The sequence below is a fragment of the Heteronotia binoei genome, chromosome 9, assembly GCF_032191835.1.
Source record: "Heteronotia binoei isolate CCM8104 ecotype False Entrance Well chromosome 9, APGP_CSIRO_Hbin_v1, whole genome shotgun sequence".
In the NCBI taxonomy this organism is placed as follows: Eukaryota; Metazoa; Chordata; class Lepidosauria; order Squamata; family Gekkonidae; genus Heteronotia; species Heteronotia binoei.
Window position 1 is genome coordinate 116,706,351 of NC_083231.1, and position 23,232 is coordinate 116,729,582.

The following is a 23,232-nucleotide window of genomic DNA, read 5'->3' on the forward strand; positions in this document are numbered from 1 at the left end:
GCAAATGATTCTTCAGGTTTTTTATTTCTTATTTTTGGGCAAGGGCTTTCCTCCCCCCCCTTTTTTTGTTTTTCACAAACGAGCCGCAGAAGAGGGAGAAGTTGATTGCAAAATACTTTTTTTTTCCCCCTTCCCCCTCTACCGAGGGGTGGATGAAGGGAAACAGAATCGGATGGACCAGGTGAGATGTGGGGAAGGGGCGGGGCGGGGAACTAGATAGAGGTCGGAGAGGGTCTTCTTCTTCTTCTTCTTCTTCCCCCTGGCTCTTTTTGCGTTGTGGACTGAGGGAGCGGTCCCGATCCTGATCCTCCGGCGAAGACTTCCGCCTCTGGGGGAGTGTGGGTGCCCTTGATGATGTAGAGTGAGGCGTGGGGGTGGTGGGGAGGTGTGTGGGGAGAGAGAGCCTCACCTTTTCCCAAGCATCTGTTGAGCAGATCTGTTGGTGGAGGAGACGGGTGAGAACCCCTTCCCGAGAAGAGAAACCGGGGACTTTGGGGAGAGTCCAGAGAAAGGAAGCTGGAGAGCACCCGGGAAGGGGCTGGGGGGGCTGGAAAGCATGTCTAGGGCTCCTCTCCCCGGCATCCTTTTCGCACCCACCCCGCCCCCCATGGAGACCGGACCCTTTTGAAAAAAGAATGACTTTCCCTGAAGGCTCCAATGGCAGCTCGGATGGGAACTACACCGGAGAGGCGGAGGGCGCCAACGGCTCTTGGGCGGGAGAGGGCGAAGGCGCCAACGACACCTCCTTGGCCGTGACCCTGGACCTGCAGTCGGTGGGCGTGGGGCTCTTCCTGGCCCTCTTCATCCTCTCGGCCATCGTGGGCAACATCCTGGTCATCCTCTCGGTGGCCTGCAACCGTCACCTGCAGACGGTCACCAACTACTTCATCATCAACTTGGCCATCGCCGACCTCCTCCTCAGCACCACCGTCCTGCCCTTCTCGGCCACCTTGGACGTGCTGGGCTCCTGGGTCTTCGGCCGCATCTTCTGCGACATCTGGGCCGCCGTGGACGTCCTCTGCTGCACCGCCTCCATCATGAGCCTCTGCATCATCTCGGTGGACCGGTACATCGGGGTCAAGTACTCCCTCAAGTACCCCACCATCATGACGGAGAAGAAGGCCGTGGTCATCCTGGTGGTGGTCTGGGTCTTGTCCATGGTCATCTCCATTGGGCCCCTCTTGGGGTGGAAGGAGCCCAGGCCTCAAGAAGCCAACGTCTGCACCATCACCGAAGAACCCGGCTACGCCATCTTCTCCTCCCTCTTCTCCTTCTACCTGCCCCTCACGGTCATCCTGGTGATGTACTTCAACATCTACGTGGTGGCCAGAAGGACCACCAAGAGCTTGGAGGCCGGAGTCAAGAAGGAGAGGAGCAAGTCTATGGAAGTGGTCCTTCGGATTCACTGCCGGAGCGTGCTGGAGGACTCCCTCGCCAGCACCAAGGGGAAAGGGCACACCTTCCGGAGCTCGCTCTCCGTGCGCCTCCTGAAGTTCTCCAGGGAGAAGAAAGCAGCCAAGACGCTCGCCATTGTCGTCGGAGTTTTCGTTCTCTGTTGGCTGCCCTTCTTTTTTGTACTACCTTTCGGTAAGTGCCTTGCTGGGTGAGGTTCACATTGGGAGAGGAGGGAAGACAGCTTCAAGAGGGGGTTGGATCAACATCTGGAGCAGAGGTCCATCAGTGGCTATAAGCCACTGTGGGTATTGATGGTCTTTCTGGGGCAAGTGATGCTCTGTATTCTTGGTGCTTGAGGGGCAGAAACAGTGGGAGGGCTTCTAGTGTCCTGGCCCCACTGGTGGACCTGATGGCACCAGGTTTTGGGGCCACTGTGGGACACAGAGTGTTGGACTGGATGGATCATTGGCGTGATCCAACATCGGGTTAGAACAGATAAAAGGAAGTCCTTCTTCACTCAAAGGGTGATTAAGACGTGGAATTCACTGCCACAGGAGGTGGTGGTGGCTGTAAGCATAGACAGCTTCAAGAGGGGGTTGGATCAACATCTGGAGCAGAGGTCCATCAGTGGCTATAAGCCACTGTGGGTATTGAGGGAACTCTGTCTTTCTGGGGCAAGTGATGCTCTGTATTCTTGGTGCTTGAGGGGCAGAAACAGTGGGAGGGCTTCTAGTGTCCTGGCCCCACTGGTGGACCTCCTGATGGCACTGGGTTTTGGGGCCACTGTGGGACACAGAGTGTTGGACTGGATGGGTCATTGGCCTGATCCAACATCGGGTTAGAACAGATAAAAGGAAGTCCTTCTTCACTCAAAGGGTGATTAAGACGTGGAATTCACTGCCACAGGAGGTGGTGGTGGCTGTAAGCATAGCTTCAAGAGGGGATTGGATCAATATCTGGAGCAGAGGTCCATCAGTGGCTATTAGCCACTGTGGGTATTGATGGAACTCTGTCTTTCTGGGGCAAGTGATGCTCTGTATTCTTGGTGTTTGAGTGGCAGAAACAGTGGGAGGGCTTCAAGAGGGGATTAGATAAGCATATGAAGCAAAGGTCCGTCAGTGGCTATTAGCCACAGAGTATTGTTGGAATTCTCTGTCTGGGGCAAGTGATGCTCTGTGTTCTTGGTGCCTGGGGGGGGGGGGGCACAGCGGAAGGGCTTCTAGTGTCCTGGCCCCACTGATGGACCTCTGGTGGCACCTGGTTTATTGCTACTGTGTGACACAGAGTGCTGGACTGGATGGGCCCTTGGCCTGATCCAACATGGCTTCTCTGATGTTCTCTTAAGTTCTTAAGTCTTCATGACCTTTAAAAACATGTCTGCTCACATGCGTGTTGCCAGCTTCAGGTTTCCATTTTGCATGCTTGGGTCGGTAGACCACTGTTTTGTTTTCCTTGTGTGCACATCAATGCTCCCTCGGAGCTGCAGAGCCTTGTGAGCAAAAATTCTGCTTTGCGAGCTACTGACATTAAAGTTGTGAGCGGCTGCATCAATCGACGTGCTCCGGGGTCATCCTTCCCGAGCGAAGAAAAAAATGTGTGAGCCGGAGGCTGAAAATGTGTGAGCTGACTCATGCTAACTAAGCTTAGAGGGAAGACTGGAGCTCATCCTGCATTAGGAAGCACTTCCGGACAGTTATAGAATCGTAGAACCGCCGGATCATAGCATCGGAAGGGTCCATAGAGGCCATCTAGTCCAACCACTCGTTCGGGGCAGGATCAGCCTAAAGCAAGTTTTTGTCCAGCCACTGCTTGAAGACTGCCAGTGAGGGGGAGCTCACCACCCCCCTAAGGGAGCCAATTCCACTGCTCAGTTACTGTAAAAGTTCTTCAGTGTAACAGGCTTCCTCAGAAGGTGATGGGCTCTCCTCCTTCGGAGGTTTTGAAGCAGAGGCTCGACGGCCATCTGACAGCGATGCCGATTCTGTGAACTTAGGCAGAGACGGAGGGCAGGAAGGGTGGCCTCAGGGCTCGGTTCTCGTGGCCCTTTCTTTCATGTCCAGAGTAATGCCATTCACCACTTCGTTGATGATGATGATATTGGATTTATATCCCGCCCTGTACTCTGCATCTCAGAGTCTCAGAGTGGCTTACAATCTTCTCTATCTCCTTTCCTCACAACAGACACCATGTGAGGTAGGTGGGGCTGAGAGAGCTCTTACAGCAGCTGCCCTTTCAAGGACAACTCTTACGAGAGCTCTGGCTGACCCAAGGCCATTCCAGCAGGTGCAAGTGGAGGAGTGGGGAATCACACCCGGTTCTCCCAGATAGGAGAGCTCTGGCTGACCCAAGGCCATTCCAGCAGCTGCAAGTGGAGGAGTGGGGAATCACACCTGGTTCTCCCAAATAAGAGAGCTATGGCTGACCCAAGGCCATTTCAGCAGCTGCAAGTGGAGGAGTGGGGAATCACACCCGATTCTCCCAAATAAGAGAGCTATGGCTGACCCAAGGCCATTTCAGCAGCTGCAAGTAGAGGAGTGGGGAATCACACCCGGTTCTCCCAAATAAGAGAGCTATGGCTGACCCAAGGCCATTTCAGCAGCTGCAAGTGGAGGAGTGGGGAATCACACCCAGTTCTCCCAAATAAGAGAGCTATGGCTGACCCAAGGCCATTTCAGCAGCTGCAAGTGGAGGAGTGGGGAATCACACCCGGTTCTCCCAGATAAGAGAGCTATGGCTGACCTAAGGCCATTTCAGCAGCTGCAAGTGGAGGAGTGGGGAATCACACCCGGTTCTCCCAAATAAGAGAGCTATGGCTGACTCAAGGCCATTTCAGCAGCTGCAAGTGGAGGAGTGGGGAATCACACCCGGTTCTCCCAAATAAGAGAGCTATGGCTGACCCAAGGCCATTTCAGCAGCTGCAAGTGGAGGAGTGGGGAATCACACCCGGTTCTCCCAAATAAGAGAGCTATGGCTGACCCAAGGCCATTTCAGCAGCTGCAAGTGGAGGAGTGGGGAATCACACCCGGTTCTCCCAAATAAGAGAGCTATGGCTGACCCAAGGCCATTTCAGCAGCTGCAAGTAGAGGAGTGGGGAATCACACCCGGTTCTCCCAGATAAGAGAGCTATGGCTGACCCAAGGCCATTTCAGCAGCTGCTAGTGGAGGAGTGGGGAATCAAACCCAGTTCTCCCTGATAAGAGTCCACGCACTAAACCACTACACCAAATTGACTCAAATTGACTCTTTTCCTCCTGGCCAGATTGGCCCATGGATCCAGGAGGTTTTTTGCCTTTCTCTGGGCATAGAGCAGGGGTCTCTTGGGGATGAGGAGCAATGTTCCCTCTAAGCTGCAGAGTCTTGTGAGGAAAAATTCTACTGGGTGAGCTACTGGCATTCAAGTGGTGAGTTACTGCAGAAATTAGTGTGCTCTGGGATCACGCTTCCTGAGTTAAGACAAGAACGGAGGCTAAAAATCTGTGAGCTAGCTCACGCTAACTCAGCTTAGAGGGAACACTGGTGAGGAGGTAGTTGCAAGTTTCCTGCATTGCGCTGGGGGTGGACTAGATGACCCTCGAGGTCCCTTCCAGCTCTGTATTTCTGCTTCCCGTGTAGGGTTGCCAAGTCCAATTCAAGAAATATCTGGGGACTTTGGGGGTGGAGCCAGGAGACTTTGGGGGTGGAGCCAGGAGACATTAGGGGTGGAGCCAATTTCAAGGCTGTGACAAGCATAATTGAACTCCAAAGGGAGTTCCGGCCATCACATTTAAAGGGACGGCACACCTTTTCAATGCCTTCCTTCCATAGGAAATAATGAAGGATAGGGGTACCTTCTTTTGGGGCTCATAGAATTGGACCCCCTGGTCCAATCCTTTTGAAACTTGGGGGGTATTTGGGGGAGATGCACTAGATGATATACTGAAAATCTGGTGCCTCTATACCCAAAAAACAGCCCCCCCAGAGCCCCAGATACTCGCAGATCAATTCTCCATGATTTTCTATGGGAATAAATCTCTATAGGGAATAACAGAGTTCCCAGCAGATATTTCCCTCCCCTCCCCCCGCTTTCTGACGACCCTGAAGCGGGGGGATGGCCTCCAAACCAGGGGATCCCCTGCCCCCACCTGGGGATTGGCAACCCTATTCCCGTGCAATCCATTCTGCATTTATATATGCAGACTGTCTCCCTGATCCCAGCGATGTTGCGTCTAACGTCCAACGCTGATGGATAGATGATGCACGAATAACGTTGGGGGAAATGTACATACTTTACGTGGAAAGTCCGGTGCAAGGGAAACAGAAAACGGCAAGGAAAGTATCTCACGTTCGATTTGCCCAAGAAAAGATCTGGGGGTCGGCGCATCAGGTCCAGAAATTCAACATCATCCCTAATCCACTTTTCGATATGGAAACGCCAGTTTTTCGTCAAGGTGATTGTGAAGGGCAGCGTCACAGCCTCCCGTGGATTGCTTTTTCTCAGTGTTGTTAGAAGTAAAACGCACCTGTATTTCAACGTGTTGGTCGTGAAATAGTTTACAGCCAAGATGAGGTGTTCGGTGGACCCCAAAGATCCGCCTTTGAATCGAGTCCTAGAGATCGGGCTTCGACTCTGAATCCAACTGCGATTCAGTCTGATAGCTTCGAATACCGGCTGTGTGGGAAGAGCTGCGGTCTACCTTAAAGGGTTGTCGTGCGACTGTACATCGCGTTGTTGTTCTGAGGCTGAGCGAGATAAAAAGACCTTAAGAAACAGCGCTAAGAACAGGTTGGCGTAATATCCAGTTGACTTCTAGATCTCCCTGGGAAAGCACAGAGTGCACAGCTGGATCATAGAGCGCATAGGGGAGATGTGCCCAGAAGGCCTGGTTCTATGAGACAGTCGCTCCTTACCTTGGACCGGTCCCTACCCAGATGGTCACATTCCATTGGGGGCAGGAAGTGTCTATCACACTGCAGATGTAAACATGCCCAGGGCTTTTTTTTTGTAACAGGAACTCCTTTGCATATTAGGCCCTGCACCCCTGATGCAGCCAATCCTCCAAGAGCTTACAGGACCTACTGTAAGCTCTTGAAGGTTTGGCTACATCAGTGGTGTATGGACTAATATGCAAAGGAATTCCTGCTACAAAAGAAACCTCTGAACATGTCCATCAAACAGCCCTTCAAGTATATGATCACCATCTTCAAGTACTTGAAGGGCTGTCATATAGAGGATGGTGTAGAATTGCTTTCTGTGGCCCCAGAAAGTAGGACCAGAACCACCTTTTAAGAAGGATATAGCCAAGTTGGAACGGGTCCAGAGGAGGGCGCCGAAGATGGTGAGGGGTCTGGAGACCAATTCCTACAAAGAAAGGTTGAAGGAGCTGGGCATGTTTAGCCTGGAGAGGAGGCTGCTGAGAGGTGATAGGATCACCATCTTCAAGGACTTGAAGGGCTGTCCTATGGAGGATGGTGTGGGATTGTTTTCTGTGGCCCAGAAGGTAGGACCAGAACCAACGGGTTGAAATTAAATCAAAAGAATTTCTGGCTCAACATTAGGAAAAACTTCCTGACCGTTAGAGCGATTCCTCAGTGGACAGGCTTCCACGGGAGGTGGTGGGCTCTCCTTCCTTGGAGGTTTTGAAACAGAGGCTAGACGGCCATCTGACAAAAATGAAGATCCTGTGAATTTAGGGGGAGGTCTTTGTGAGTTTCCTGCATTGTGCAGGGGGTTGGACGAGATGACCCTGGTGGTCCCTTCCATTTCTATGATGCTAAACGTCCCGAGGTAAGATTGGAACAGTCACAGCATTTGGCTGGATCTCAGGGGTAGGGCATCTGCTGGGCATGTAGACAGTCCCAGGCTCAATCCCTGGCATCTCCAGTTAGAAGGAGCAAGTGATGTCTGAGACGTCCACCTGAGATGCTGCCTGTCTGAGTAGACAATACTGACTTCAATGGAGCAATGGTCTGATTCTGAGTGAGTGTGTGTGTGTGTGTGTGTTTGTGTGTGTGTGTGTGTAAAAAGTGCCACCAAGTCACAACCGACAGATGGTGACCCCAGCAACAGGCTTTCAAGACAAGTGAGAAGAACAGGAGGTTTGCCATCACTTTCTTGCCATCCATTGCCGTCCTCTGCGGAACCTTCCTTGGTGGTCTCCTTTCCAAGTATTGACTTGTCTTCACTTTTGAGATTTGATTTATTTACTTTATTCAGCGTGGGGGTTTTTTTGCAGCAGGCACTCCTTTGCATATCAGGCCGCACCCTCCCCTGATGTCGCCAATCCTCCCAGAGCTGATGGGGCTCTTCGTACAGGGCCTACTGTAAGCTCTTGGAGGATAGGCTACTTCAGGGGGGCGTAGCCTAATATGCAAAGGAGTTCCTGCTCCAAAAAAAAGGCCCTGATCTTATTTACAGTCCTCCTTTCCCAGAGGGACTCAAGGCAGGTTCCACATAGCGAGCCACAACAACGGAGCAAACAGGACATCCCAGAACTAAGGCATTAGGTTTGAGACATCTGGAACCATCCAGAAAGAACTGGAGCGTAGCATAAATATTCACAGGACACCTTAAGGGGCACAGAAACCACATAAAGGGATCCTAATTACGATAAGCTGCATGCAGCGGCACAGACCACAGTCTCAGTCATTTTATCCAAGCAACCCGGTGGACCATTTTGTACTGAGATCGGACTATGCTATGCCAGCTTCCCTCCCCCTCATTTAGTATAAAGCTGCTTTATTGGAGAAGGGCCATGGCTCAGCGAAAGAGCCTCTGCTTGGCCTGCAGAAGGTCCCCGCTTCAATCCCCAGCATCTCCAGTTAAAAGGACCAGGCAGGAGGTGATGGGAAAGACCTCTGCCTGAGAGACCCTGCAGTCTAATGGAGAAGGGCTGTGGCTCAGTGGCAGAGCATCTGCTCAGCATGCAGAAGGTCCCTGGTTCAATCCCCAGCATCTCCAGTTGAAAGGACCAGGCAGGAGGTGATATGGAAGACCTCTGCTTGAGACCCTGGAGATTGATGGAGAAAGGCTGTGGCTCAGTGGCAGAGCATCTGCTCAGCATGCAGAAGGTCCCTGGTTCAATCCCCAGCATCTCCAGTTGAAAGGACCAGGCAGGAGGTGATATGGAAGACCTCTGCTTGAGACCCAGGAAACTAATGGAAAAGGGCTGTGGCTCAGTGGCAGAGCATCTGCTCAGCATGCAGGTTCAATCCCCGGCATCTCCAGTTAAAAGCAACAGAAGAAGAAGAAGAATTGCAGATTTATACTCGCCCTTCTCTCTGAATCAGAGACTCAGAGTGGCTTACAATCTCCTATGTCTTCTCCCCCCACAACAGACACCCTGTGAGGTGGGTGGGGCTGAGAGGGCTCTTCCAGCAGCTGCCCTTTCAAGGACAACCTCTGCCAGAGCTATGGCTGACCCAAGGCCATTCCAGCAGGTGCATGTGGAGGAGTGGGGAATCAAACCTGATTCTCCCAGATAAGAGTCCACACACTTAACCACTACACCAAACCAGCTCTCAATCCCCAGCATCTCCAGTTAAGAGGAACAGGCAAGAGGTGATGGGAAAGACCTCAGTCTGTGACCCTGGAGGCTAATGGAGAAGGGCTGTGGCTCAGTGGCAGAGCATCTGCTCAGCATGCAGAAGGCAAGAGGTGATGGGAAAGACCTCAGCCTGAGACCCTGGAGACTAGTAGAGAAGGGCTGTGGCTCAGTGGTAGAGCATCTGCTTAGTAAGCAGGTTTAATCCCCGGCATCTCCAGTTAAAGGACCAGACAAGACAATACTGACTTTGATGGACCAAGGGTCTGATTCAGTATAAGGCAGCTTCATATGTTCATATGTTCAGTAGGTGGTAGGAAAGACCTCAGCCTGAGATCCTGGAGACTAATGGAGAAGGGCTGTGGCTCAGTGGTAGAGCATCTGCTTGGTAAGCAGAAGGTCCCAGGTTCAATCCCTGGCATCTCCAGTTGAAAGGACCAGGCAGGAGGTGATGGGAAAGACCTCTGCCTGAGACCCTGGGGAGCTGCTGACAGTCTGAATAGACAATTCTGACCTTGATGGACCACTGTCCTCATTCCGTACAAGGCAGCTCCATATGAAAAGCTAAGATAACGTCAGGCCATGGCTCAGTGGAAGAGCATCTGTTTGGCCTGCAGAAGGTCCCCAGTTCAATACCCGGTATCTCCAGTTTAAAAGACCTGGCAGTAGATGATAGGAAAGATCTTTTTCTGCCTGAGCCCCTGGAGAGCAGCTGCCAGTCTGAGTCTAGAGCAAGGGTGGCCAAACTGTGGCTCAGGAGCCACATGTGGCTCTTTCGCACATATCGTATGGCTCTCAAACCCACCACCGCCAAGTCAGCCGGCTTGGAGAAGGCATTTCTCTCTTTCAGTCACTTCTTCAAGCCAAGCCAGTTGGCAGCTTGGAGAAGGCATTCAAAGTTAAAGTTGCTTTCTTTCCACCTCTCCCTCCCCTCCTGTTTGTTTTCCTTCCTTCCCTCCCTCCCTCCCTCAAACATCTGACGTTAATTCTATGTGGCTCTTACATTAAGCAAGTTTGGCCACCCCTAGTATAGACAGTACTGACTGTAGGGGACCGATGGTCCAATTCAGTAGAAGGCAGCTTCATGCGTTCTTCAGGTGGGTGGGTGTTTAAGCAGCCACAGGTCAAGAGTGTGTCCCAAGCCATGTTCCCTCTAACCTGTGGAGTCTTGTGGGCAAATATTCTACTTGGGGAGCTACTGAATAAGTGAGTTTGCTCTGGGGGCATTTTTTTTCCTGAGCCAAGACAAAAATGTGTGAGCAGGATAGGGTTGCCAAGTCCAATTCCAGAAATATCTGGGGACTTTGGGGGTGGAGCCAGGAGAAAGGGTGTGACAAGCAGAATTGAACTCCAAAGGGAGTTCTGGCCGTCACGTTTAAAGGGACCGCACACCGTTTTAAAATGCCTTCCTTCCTTAGGAAATAATGAAGGATAGGGGCACCTTCTTTGGGGGCTCAAAGAATTGGACCCCCCTGGTCCAATCTTTTTAAAACTTGGGGGGTGTTTTGGGGAGAGACACTAGATGCTGTACTGAAAATTTGGTGCCTCTACCTCAAAAAACAGCCGCCGCCCCACCCCTCAGAGCCCCAGATACCCGCGGATCAATTCTTCATTATTTCCTATGAGAATAAGTCTCCATGGGAAATAACAGAGTTCCCAGCAGATATTTCCCTCCCCCCCACCACCCCTTTCTGATGACCTGAAGCGGGGGGAGGGCCACCAAACTGGAGGATCCCCTGCCCCTACCTGGGGATTGGCAACCCTAGAACTGGATGCTAAAAAAACTTTGAGCTGGCTCACACCAACTCAGCTTAGAGGGAGCACTGGTCCCAAGATCCCTTTGGCCTGGCTCAAAGGATTCTGGGACATAAAGCACAGTGTGCTACTCCATCTGTTGCTCCCCAGCATCTTCTGCGGCACTGCTAAGGGACGTCACAGTGTCTTTGCCCTTGTTACTTGGCAACCCAAACCAAATTCCGACCCGTTCCTGAAAGGGTATGTGGGCTGCTTGTATGGGTGGTGTTGGTCCAGCGTAGGAGGGAATAAAACAGAGTGGGTTTTTTGGGGTTTTTTTTAAAAAATCTCTCTTCATGTTTAGAAAGCTGGTGCACTTTCACACTGAGGAAAATGTTCTTTTTATAGTTAGCGGGCAGAAAGGCAGTCGCTGCCTTGTGGATCAAGTCGATGCTCGTCCACGCTGCAGACTGGAACCAATTTGAAATGCTCAATTCAAGTCCGGTTACATGTCAGAGACCTACGGAACTTGGGGGATAGGAGCGTTCTAGAAACAAGACTCCCTCGGTCGGGTATCTGCGGAAGGGGCTTTTGACTCTAGAAAGCTCACAGCATGAAAATCTGGCCCCAGATCAAGTTTCAAAGGGTAGCCATTTCTGTCTGCAGTGGAGCTGGGCCTGGTGCAACAGGGGGGCCGTCGGGGCAATGCCCACCCCTAAATTCGCTCTGTCCTCCACCACTGGGCCCTGGGTGGCCCCACCCCTCCCGCTCAGTTTGGTGTAGTGGTGAAGTGTGCGGACTCTTTTCTGGGAGAACCGGGTTTGATTCCCCACTCCTCCACTTGCAGTTGCTGGAATGGCCTTGGGTCAGCCAGAGCTCTCCTAGGAGTTGTCCTTGAAAGGGCAGCTGCTGTGAAAGTCCTCTCAGCCCCACCCACCTCACAGGGTGTCTGTTGTGGGAGGAGAAGATATAGGAGATTGTAAGCCGCTCTGAGTGATTCAGAAAAAAGGATGAGGAATAAATCTGCAGTCATCATCTTCTTCTACTACTTCTTCTTCTTCTTCGTCTTCTTCTTCTTCTGGCACCCTTCTTCATGGCCCTTTAGTAGGCTTCCCAATCCCCAGGTCCCAGCGGGGGATCCCCTGGTCTTACAGGCTTTCCCCCTCCCCCAGCCAGCTGGCCGGCGGGGGAAGCTCCACCCCCACAGCCATTATGCACCTCCAGGAACGATTCCCATAGGGAATGATGGGGAATTGATCTGCGGGTGTCAGGGGCTCTGGGGGGGCTGTTTTTTGAGGTAGAGGTGCCAAATGTTCTGTATAGCATCTACTGCCTCTCCCCAAAATACCTCCCAAGTTTCAAAAAGATTGGACCAGGGGGTCCAATTCTATGAGCCCCAAAAGAAGGTGCCCCTATCTTTCATTATTTCCTATGGAAGGAAGGCATTCTAAAAGGTGTGCTGTCCCTTTAAATGTGATGGCCAGAACTCCCTTGGAGTTCAATTATGCTTGTCACACCCTTGCTCCTGGCTCCACCCCCAAAGTCTCCTGGCTCCACCCCCAAAGTCCCCAGATATTTCTTGAATTGGACTTGGCAACCCTACCCTGTAGATTCGAGTCCAGAAGCACCATAGAGACCAACAAGATTTTCGGGGTGTAAACTTGTTGGTACTGGATTCGAATCTTGCTGCTGTACTGCAGACCAGCACAGCTACCCTCAGAAGCCATTTGAAATGGATTTCCACTCTTGCACCGATACCTTGAAAAGGGGGCTAACGCCCCCCTGCCAAAACACCAGTTAGATTCCCCCCTCCCCAAAGTTCTTCTTATCCATCACAGGGAAGGAATTAACAGCTCCCCTGAGAATCTGCTGGGGTGACTTTGTTCTGGACAGTTCAGCAGCTGTTAAGAAACACAGAGCGAACACTGGGCATGTGGAATAACAGAAGAAGAAGACCGCAGATTTATACCCCGCCTTCTCTCTGAATCAGAATCTCAGAGCAGCTTACAATCTCCTTTATCTCCTCCCCCCACAACAGACACCCTGTGAGGTGGGTAGGGCTGAGAGAGCTCTGACAGAATCTGCCCTTTCAAGGACAACTCCTACAAGAGCTCTGGCTGACCCAAGGCCATTCCAGCAGCTGCAAGTGGAGGAGTGGGGAATCAAATCCGGTTCTCCCAGATAAGAGTCCACGCACTTCACCACTGCACCAAACTGGCTCTCTCACACCAAGCTGGCTCTCTCAGAGACACCACCAAGAAAAGGAGAATACGTTCTTGAGTCACAATTGATTCATGGTAACTCCAGGACCAGGGGATTTTTGAGGGAAGGGATAAGCAGAGGTGGTTTGCCCTGGCCTACAACCCTGGACTTCATGAGAACCTCAGAAGAGGTCTGCTGAATCAGACCAATAACCCATCTAGTGGAGGGATGGCCAAACTTGCTTCACATAAGAGGCACATAGAATAAATGTCAGATGTTTGAGAGCTGCAGATGTCTGAGAGCTGCTCTAGCTCCTATACGAAAAATGTACACACTTAAGTGTCTTGGAGTGATTGAGAGTACAGATGTGACAAGAAGAACCATGAACGTTGGTCAGTACTAGTGGCTGTTACTCCTGAAAAAACATAGAAAGGCATTACTCCCGAGGAAGCCTATTGATGAAACGGGCCTATATTTGGGTGCTCATAGACTTTTTTTTTGCAATATGGAAACGTTAATATTGGACCTCTATTTATAACGTGAATTATGCCTAATTTGCACAATATGAAATATATGAATGGATATTTAAATTGGATTTTTATCATGACACGAAGTTTGTAAAATTTAAAATGCTGAGCGTTAAAATATATGAAAGTTTTTTAATGGCTACTATATTCCTTGTTTACCATCACAGTAGTTGTTTAACTTTTGTTGCCTCTCCCATCTGGGGACTGGCAACCCTACCGAGGGCCGGATCAGGCCCCCAGAAGGCTCCTATCAGGCCCCTGAGCAACTGGCTCTCGTCTGCTGCCTTCTCCCTCTCTCTTGCTTCCTTCTGCATCTCAGCTGGCCAGAGCCCCAGAGACCCGCGGATCAATCCTCCATTATTTCCTATGGGAATAAGTCTCCATAGGGAATAATGGAATTCCCAGCAGACATTTCCCTTCCTTCCCTCTACGGTTGCCAATCCCCAGGTGGGGGGCAGGTGATCCCCCGGTTTGGAGGCCCTCCCCCCGCTTCAGGGTCGTCAGAAGATGGGGGAGGGGGGAAAGAAATGTCCGCTGGGCACTCAGTTCCCATAGGGAATAATGGAGAATTGATCTGTAGTTATCTGGGGCCCTAGGGAGGCTGTTTGTTTTAGTTAGAGACACCAAATTTGCAGCATAGCATCCAATACCTGTCCTCAAAACACCCTCCAAGTTTCAAAACGATTGGACCAGGGGGTCCAATCCTATGAGCCCCCAAAGAATGTGCCCCTATCCTTCATTATTTTCAACGGAGGGAAGGCATTTAAAAGGCATATGGTCCCTTTAAATGTGATGGCCAGAGCTCCCCATGGAGTTCAATGATGCTTGTCACAACCTTGCTCCTGGCTCCACCCCCAAAGTCTCCTGGCTCCACCTCCAAAGTCCCCAGATATTTTTTTGAATTGGACTTGACAACCCTACCTCCCTGCTTTCTGATGACCCCGAAGCGGGGGGGGGGGGGGCCTCCAAACTGGGGGATCCCCTGCCCCCACCTGGGGATTGGCAACCAAAAAGGGAGAATCACATGGCGTAAGACGTCCCGTGAAGGTTTCCGGTCGTGCTTGCATGAGCTTCTGTGTGGTTTCACGTTGAGAGATTTTGACAGCCCCTCTTGACAAAGAGATTTTGCAACGGCTCAGCAAGACATCAGCCGTCACCGGGCTCCGTCAGAGGCGGTCTTGGTGAAGCCTTCTATGATGAAAAGAGGAGGAGAGGAGAAGATGAATAACACGAACTTTCAATATGACTCAATGGGAATGTATTCTTATACAAGCACTTTGCACTTTATCGAAATTAATTCTCAGCCAAGGATTCATGTGTGCTTAGTCGTAGCGGTCTCGTGTTATGAATATGACTTGCCCGACGTGAGTTTGGTTACATGAATTGTGTGTTGGATATCACCTATTTAGATTTGATATAAAATTATACAAATTGTGAGGAGTGTTTTCGTTACTATAGCGCGTAGGCTTGCCAATCTCCAGGTCCCAGCGGGGGTTCTTCCGCTTTCCCAGGCTCCTTCCCACCCCCAGTCAGCTGGCCGGAGAGGGGAAGCCCCGCCCCCACAGCCATCGTGTGACTTTCCCCCTCTGGAGGCTTCAGTCTCCGATCGAAAAGCTTCCTCTTGGGATGGTGTGTCTGTGTTACTTTGAAGAAGTTGACAGCAACTCGTGAGTAGAGAGGCCAATCCGTTGCTTCAAAGTCACCAGAAACAGGGTGGGAGAGTGGGGGGAGGGAAACGTCTGCTGAGCACTTCATTATTCCCTATGTGGAGATCAATTCTCATAGGGTATAATGGGGAATTGATCTGGAGGTTTCAGGGGCTCTGGGGGAGCTGTGTTTTGAGGTAGAGCACCACATTTTTAGTATTGTATTTAGTGCCTCTCCCCAAAATACCCCCCAAGTTTCAAAACGATTGGACCAGGGGGTCCAATTCTATGAGCCCCAAAAGAAGGTGCCCCTAGCCTTCATTATTTCCTATGGAAGGAAGACATTTAAAAAGGTGTGCTGTCCCTTTAAATGTGATGCTTGGGGTTCAATTATGCTTGTCACACCCTTGTTCCTGGCTCCGCCCCCAATGTCTCCTGGCTCCACCCCCAAAGTCCCCAGATATTTCTTGAATTGGACTAATATCACGGTATTTGCCTGGTTGCCACCTGGGGATTGGCAACCTTACTGATTCCAGAAGGAGCCATGCTCAGAAGGGTTTGCTATGCTTCATGAGATGTTAGCATCTTTCTTTTGGCTTTCAAGGAAAGGCTTGAAACTGGAGTTGCCGGGAGATGTCTGGAGATTTGGGGGTGGAACTAGGGGAGGGGGAGATAGGGGGAGAGCAGGGACCTCAGCTGGCTATTATGCTGTAGTGTCCACCAGTGCTTCCTCTATGGAGCAGGGGTTGCCAAACTTGCTTAATGTAAGAGCCACGTAGAATAAACGTCAGATGTTTGAGAGCCTCAAGACATGAACGTCAGCTGTTTGACAGCAGGAAGGAGAAGATGATGATATTGGATTCATATCCCACCCTCCACTCCGAATATCAGAGACTCAGAGCGGCTCACAATCTCCTTTATCTTCCTCCCTCACAACAGACACCCTGTGAGGTAGATGAAGATATTGGATTTATATTCCGCCCTCCTCTCTGAAGAGTCTCAGAGCAGCTCACAATCTCCTTTACCTTCCTCCCCCACAACAGACACCCTGTGAGGTGGGTGGGGCTGAGAGGGCTCTCACAGCAGCTGCCCTTCCAAGGACAAACTCTGCCAGAGCAATGGCTGACCCAAGGCCATTCCAGCAGGTTAGGGTTGCCAAGTCCAATTCAAGAAATATCCGGGGACTTTGGGGGTGGAGCTGAGAGACTTTGGGGGTGGAGCCAGGAGACACTAGGGGTGGAGCCAAGATCAAGGCTGTGACAAGAGTAATTGAACTCCAAAGGGAGTTCTGGACCTCACATTGAAAGGGACGGCACACCTTTTCAATTCCTTCCTTCCAAAGGAAATAGTGAAGGATAGGGGCACCTTCTTTTGGGGCTCATAGAATTGGACCCCCTGGTCCAATCTTTTTGAAACTTGGGGGGTGTTTTGGGGAGAAGCACTGGATGCTATACTGAAAAATTGGTGCCTCTATCTCAAACGACAACCCCCCCCCAGAGCCCCAGATACCCATGGATCAATTCTCCATGATTTTCTATGGGAATAAATCTCCATAGGGAATAATAGCGTTCCCAGCGGACTTTCTGACGACCCTGAAGCGGGGGGAGGGCCTCAAAACCGGGGGATCCCCTGCCCTCACCTGGGGATTGGCAACCCTACAGCAGGTGCAAGTGGAGGAGTGGGGAATCAAACCCGGTTCTCCCAGATAAGAGTCTGCACACTTAACCACTACACCAAACTGGCTCTCTACACCAAACTGGAAGTGAGGCAGGGAGGGAGGGAGGAAGAAAAATACATTGGGGGGAGGGAGAGGTGGAAAGAAAGCAACTTTAATTTTAAATGCCTTCTTCAAGCTGCTGGCTGACTTGGATAAGGCATTTAAAAGAAGCTAGCTGATGGGGGCTTCAAGAGCCACGCAATAGGTGTGAAAGAGCCACAAGTGACTCCCGAGCCACAGTTTGGCCACCCCGTCCTATGGAGCCTTGTGAGCAAAAATTCAACTTTGTGAGCTACTGCCATTCAAGTGGTGAGCTAGTGCATCAATCAGGGGCCATCCTTCCTGAGCTAAGACAAAAATGTCTGAGCCAGAGGCTTAAAAGCAGTGAGCTATCTCACAAGAACTCAGCTTAGAGGGAATACTGATGTCCATCATCCAAAGTATCCAAGTCTATCAGCAGTTACTATCTATTGTGAGTGAAGGGAACCTCCAGATTCAGTGGCAGTCAGCCTCAGAATCCCAGTGCCGGAAGGCAACAATCAGGGGAAGGCCTTGACCTCTATACCCAGTTGTTGGCCCTTCAAAGGAACTGGCCGGCCACTGTGTGAGACAGGATGCTGGACTAGATGGCCCACTGGTCTGATCCAGCAGGGCTCTTCTGATGTTCCTATGAAGGCCTCAGCCTCTATGCCCTATTGCTGGCTCACTCACCAGAGGAATTGGCTGGCCACTGTATGAGTTGGGATGCTGGACTAGATGGACCACTGGTCTGATCCAGCAGTGCTCTTCTGATGTTCTTATCAAGGGAAGGCCTCAGCCTCTATAGCTTGTTGTTGGCCCTTCAAAGGAACTGGCTGGCCACTGAGTGAGGCAGGATGCTGGACTAGATGCCCCACTGGTCTGATCCAGAAGGGCTCTTCTTATGTTCTTATCAAGGGAAGGCCTCCGCCTCTATACCTGGTTGTTGGCCCTTCAGAGTAACTGGTTGGCCACTGTATGAGATGGGATGTTGGATTAGATGGACCACTGGTCTGATCCTGCAGGGCATTTCTCATGTTTTTAAATTCAGCAATTTTGTCTAAGGGAACTAGGCTTCCCAATCCCCAGGTCCCAGAGGGGGATCCCCTGGTTTTACAGGCTTCCCCCCTCCCCCAGACAGCTGGCCAGCGGGGGAAGCCCCACCCCCACAGCCATCATGCACCACCATGAACAATTCTCATAAGGAATGATGGGGAATTGATCCGCGGGTATCGGGGGCTCTGGGGGGGCTGTCTTTTGAGATAGAGGCACCAAATTTTCAGTACAGCATCCAGTACCTCTCCCCAAAATACCTCCCAAGTTTCAAAAAGATTGGATCAGGGGCTCCAATTCTATGAGCCCCCCCAAAAGGTGCCCCTATCCTTCATTATTTCCTATGGAAGGAAGGCATTTAAAAAGATTTGCAGTCCCTTTAAATGTGGTGGCCAGAACTCCCTTGAAGTTCAATTATGCTTGTCACACCCTTGATCTTGGCTCCACCCCATTGTCTCCTGGCTCCACCCCCAAAGTCTCCTGGCTCCATCCCCAAAGTCCCCAGATATTTCTTGAATTGCACTTGGCAACCCTAAAGGGAACTGATCTCTGTAGACTGGAGATTTAGTAGGGTTGCCAATCCCCAGCTGGGGGCAGGGGATCCCCCGGTTTGGAGACCCTCCCCCTGCTTCAGGGTCATCAGAAAGCGGGGGGAGGGGAGGGAAATGTCTGCTGGGAACTCTATTATTCCCTAAGGTGATTTATTCCCATAGAAAATCATGGAGAATTGACCTGTGAGTATCTGGGGCTCGGGGGGGGGCTGTTTTTTGGGATAGAGGCACCAAAATTGCAGTATAGCATCTAGTGCCTCTCCCCAAAATACCCCCCAAGTTTCAAAAAGATTGGACCAGGGGGTCCAATTCTATGAGCCCCAAAAGAAGGTGCCCCTATCCTTCATTGTTTCCTATGGAAGGAAGGAATTGAAAAGGTGTGCTGTCCCTTTAAATGTGATGGCCAGAACTCCCTTTGGAGTTCAATTATGCTTGTCACAGCCTTGATCTTGGCTCCACCCCTAATGTCTCCTGGCTCCACCCCCAAAGTCCCCAGATATTTCTTGAATTGGACTTGGCAACCCTAAGATTCAGAGAGATCTCCCTACCTCACCTGGATGTTGGCAACCCTACTTTAAAACATATCCTCAGGGGGTGTGTCCAACCCACATTCCGCTTTCAGTCAAGGGAGTACTAGGCTCCTCCCAACCGCCCTGTCCTCTCTCACTCTCCGTATTCCCGGTCCCCGGGCATCGCGACTCAGTCATTGAGAAAGATCACTGCAATTAATCAGGACATGTTTGCATGGCTAATGAGGCAATTTACAAAAAGCTGTTTGTTCAACAAGGGAGGGGATTCTTCGGAGTCTGAGAGCTCTTGTCTTCCTTCTCTGCTCCTCTCTTCGCACTCAGTGCAAACATCTGCAGAGGAAAGAAAATGGGTGCTCACCAATGCTCCCTCTAAGCTGTGAAGTCTTGTGAGCAAAAATTCTACTTTGTAAGCAACTGGCATTAAAGTTGTGAGCTGCTGCATCAATTCGTTTGCTCTGGGGCCATTTTTCCTGAGCTGAGACAAAAATGTGTGAGTTGGAGGCTGAAAAATTGTGAGCTAGCTCACACCAACTCAGCTTTGAGAAAATACTGGTGCTCACCAAACCTGGGCATACTAAAACCTTAGCCCCATCTTCCAGTACTTGAAAGGCTGTCATGGAGAGGGTGGTGTGGAATTGTTTTCTGTGCCCCCAGAGGGCAGGACCAGAACCAACGGGTTGAAATGAAATCAAAAGCCTTTCTGGTTCAACATTAGGAAGAACTTCCTGACTGTTCCACTGAGCGGTTCCTCAGTGGAACAGGTTTCCTCCTTGGGAGGTGGTGGGCTCTCCTTCCTTGGAGGCTCGATGGCCATCTGACAGCAATGAGGATCCTGTGAATTTAGGGGGTGGTATTTGTGAGTTTCCTGCATTGAGCAGGGGGTTGGACTAGATGACCCTGGAGGTCCCTATGATTCTGTGAACTTCCTGACAGAGCAGTTCCTCAGTGGAACAGGCTTCCTCCTCAGGAGGTGGTGGGCTCTCCTTCCTTGGAGGTTTTGAAACAGAGGCTAGATGGCCATCTGACAGCAATGAAGGTCCTGTGACTTTAGGGGGAGGTCTTTGTGAGTTTCCTGCATTGTGCAGGGGGTTGGACTAGATGACCCTGGAGGTCCCTTCCAACTCTATGATTCTGTGTGTCCACAGTGGCATGATGAAGATTTCCATCTGTCTGCTTTCTATGCTTTAGTTATTTCCCCATTTTTTGGTGAGGAAAAATATTAGAAAAAAATTTAAATTTTTTCAGCAAAATTCTCATGGGGGGGGGGTGAACGATGGAGCCCAGAAGCAAGTATTTGAAAAGGGAGGGGTTAAGAAAGAAAAAGCACAATAAAACTTAGAGGTTTCATAGCTCTGCGCCTGTGAGCTCCTGCCCAAAATGAGGCCTGGAGAGCCATAGGAAAAGCAAGAGGTCTCCAGGCCTCACCTGGAGGTTGGCAAGCTTAGCTGGGTTGGCCCTGCCCACGACTTGCCTGAAACGACATAACACGAACTGGAATCTCTAGAAACGTTTTTTGAAACCATGCCATCCGAACAAGTTCATTGACGCGTTTGACTTCATTATTCATGGTAATGAGGCCTAACTTACTTAACAGTGATTTCCAAGTGGGAATATCTCATCCAAGCTGGCCAGGACAGAGGCCTACAGATAATGTTGCCAGCTCCAGGTTGAAGAACCCCTGGGGATTTGGGGGTAGAGCCTGGGAAGGGTGGGGTTTAAAGGGACCTCTGTAGGGTACAACGTCATAGAGACGGGGCTTCTTTTCGTAGCAGGATCTCCTTTGCCTATTAGGCCACACACCCCTGATGTAGCCAATCCTCCTGGAGCTTACAGGAGGCCCTGTACGAAGAGCCCTGTAAGGAATTCTAGCAGGACCTTCTTTGCATATTAGGCCACACACCCCTGATGTAGCCAATCCTCCTGGAGCTTACAGCAGGCCCTGTACGAAGAGCCCTGTAAGGAATTCTAGCAGGACCTCCTTTGCCTATTAGGCCACACACCCCTGATGTAGCCAATCCTCCTGGAGCTTACAGCAGGCCCTGTACGAAGAGCCCTGTAAGGAATTCTAGCAGGACCTTCTTTGCATATTAGGCCACACACCCCTGATGTAGCCAATCCTCCTGGAGCTTACAGCAGGCCCTGTACGAAGAGCCCTGTAAACTCTTGGAGGAGTGGCTACATCAGGGGGTGTGGCCTAATATGCAAAGAGCCAGTTTGGAGTAGTGGTTAAGTGCACGGACTCTTATCTGGGAGAACCGGGTTTGATTCCCCACTCCTCTGCTTGCACCTGCTGGAATGGCCTTGGGTCAGCCCTAGCTTTCGTAGGAGTTGCCCTTGAAAGGGCAGCCGCTGTAAGAGCTCTCTCAGCCCCACCTACTTCACAGGGTGTCTGTTGGGGGAGGGGAAGGTGAAGGAGATTGTGCCTGCTCTGAAATGCAGAGTAAAGGAAAGGAAAGGAAAGGAAAGGAAAGGAAAGGAAAGGAAAGGTACCCTGTACAAGCACCAGTCGTTTCCAACTCTGGGGTGACGTTGCTTTCACAACGTTTTCACGGCAGACTTTTTACGGGGTGGTTTCCCATTGCCTTCCCCAGTCATCTACGCTTTCCCGCCAGCAAGCTGGGTACTCATTTTACCGACCTTGGAAGGATGGAAGGCTGAGTCAACCTTGGGCCGGCTACCTGAATCCAGCTTCCACCGGAATCGAACTCAGGTCGTGAGCAGAGAGTTCAGACCACAGTACTGCAATACTGCTGCTTTACCACTTTGCACCACGGGGCCGCTGCAGACTATAGGGCGGGATATAAATCCAATATCTTCTTCTTCTTCAGTTCCTGCTACAAAAAACGCCCTGTATAGAGCCCACCCACAAATGCAGCCATTTTTATCTGGCGGAATTCTTCTTCTGTAGCCTTGAATATCAATTGTTATTTCCAGGGGTGGAATTCTAGCAGGAGCTCCTTTGCGTATTAGGCCACACACTTCTGATATAGCCAATCCTGGAGCTTACAAGGCTCTTTTTGGTAAGCTCTTGGAGGATGGGCTACATCGGGGGGGGTGGCCTAATATGCAAAGGAGGTCCTGCTAGAATTCCTTACAGGGCTCTTCGTACAGGGCCTGCTGTAAGCTCCATGAGGATTGGCTACATCAGGGGTGTGTGGCCTAATATGCAAAGGAGCTCCTGCTAGAATTCCACCTCCGGTAATTTCAGGGGATCTTCAGGCCCCACTTAGAGGTCGGTAACCCTATTTACACAGCAGTTATATGCTTACCAATCACAAATGACCCACTGGCGAAATCGGCTCAGTCTGAAGTGAGACCATTCAGTTTTGTTCCTCCCCCTCTCAAGTGCTGGGTTTCATTAAACCCTTGCAAATCTCCGAGGATGTGGAGAGATCGCTGCTCCTTCCTCCAAACCGTGCGCAGAATATCTTATTTGGGCCTTACGGGAGCAAACAGGGGAGGCCAAACATCTGGTGACTTCAAGCTACGTAAGCTGTAATTCAAAAAAAATCCAAGTAGAGAGGCAGCCCAGAATCTGATTGCTTCATTTAGATTGCGGTGGGATTTATTCAACCCAGACGATTTCTCCGAAGGGGGGTGGGGTTTGGGGAAAGAAAGACAAATGTGACTCGGCTATTTTTGTCCTGACGGGCTCAGTGTGCATGACTCAGCGTTTACCTGCCTCGGACGAAGATTTAGGGATCTGAGTTGGACAAGGGAAGCTTCTGCAAGTTGCTAAAAGAGAATGTCGAATGGAGAACTGGGACAGCTAGATTCTAAGCGACCAGAGAATCCAACAAGATGGGTTTGGGGTTGTGTGGTTTTTTTATTTTAGAAAATCAAGGCTACCTTCATCAGATACTGAGAGGTTCCACCACCGGAAGATTCCAGCAGATATTAGAAGATTCCATCCTTACCTCCATGGCTACAGGGACTCAGATATGTGGCAAAGTATAGGGCTGGCCAAACTCAAGAAACAGCTGAGGACTTTGGGGGTGAAGCCAGGAGACAGTGAAGGTGGAGCCAGTAGCAAAGTTGTGACAAGCATAATTGGACTCCAAAGGGGATTCTGGCCATCACAACACCATAGTGTCCACTGGATGGGCCACTGGCCTGACCGAACATGGCTTCTCTTATGTTCTTATGTGACACAGAGTGTTGGACTGGATGGGCCACTGGCCTGATCCAACATGGCTTCTCTTATGTTCTTATGTAACACAGAGTGTTGGACTGGATGGGCCACTGGCCTGATCCAACATGGCTTCTCTTATGTTCTTATGTGACACAAAGTGTTGGACTGGATGGGCCATTGGCCTGATCCAACATGGCTTCTCTTATG

At 50.8% G+C, this 23,232-nt stretch overlaps 1 protein-coding gene across 1 annotated transcript in view; it reads left to right on the plus strand.

The window, feature by feature from the left end:
* Positions 1-635: 635 nt before the first annotated feature.
* The window catches only part of ADRA1D (adrenoceptor alpha 1D), a 160,168-nt gene continuing 137,571 nt past the window's right edge, over positions 636-23,232 (plus strand). The window contains exon 1 of the mRNA XM_060247188.1: positions 636-1,587. Coding sequence (XP_060103171.1) covers positions 636-1,587 — 952 coding nt within the window. The remainder of the gene's footprint in view (positions 1,588-23,232) is intronic.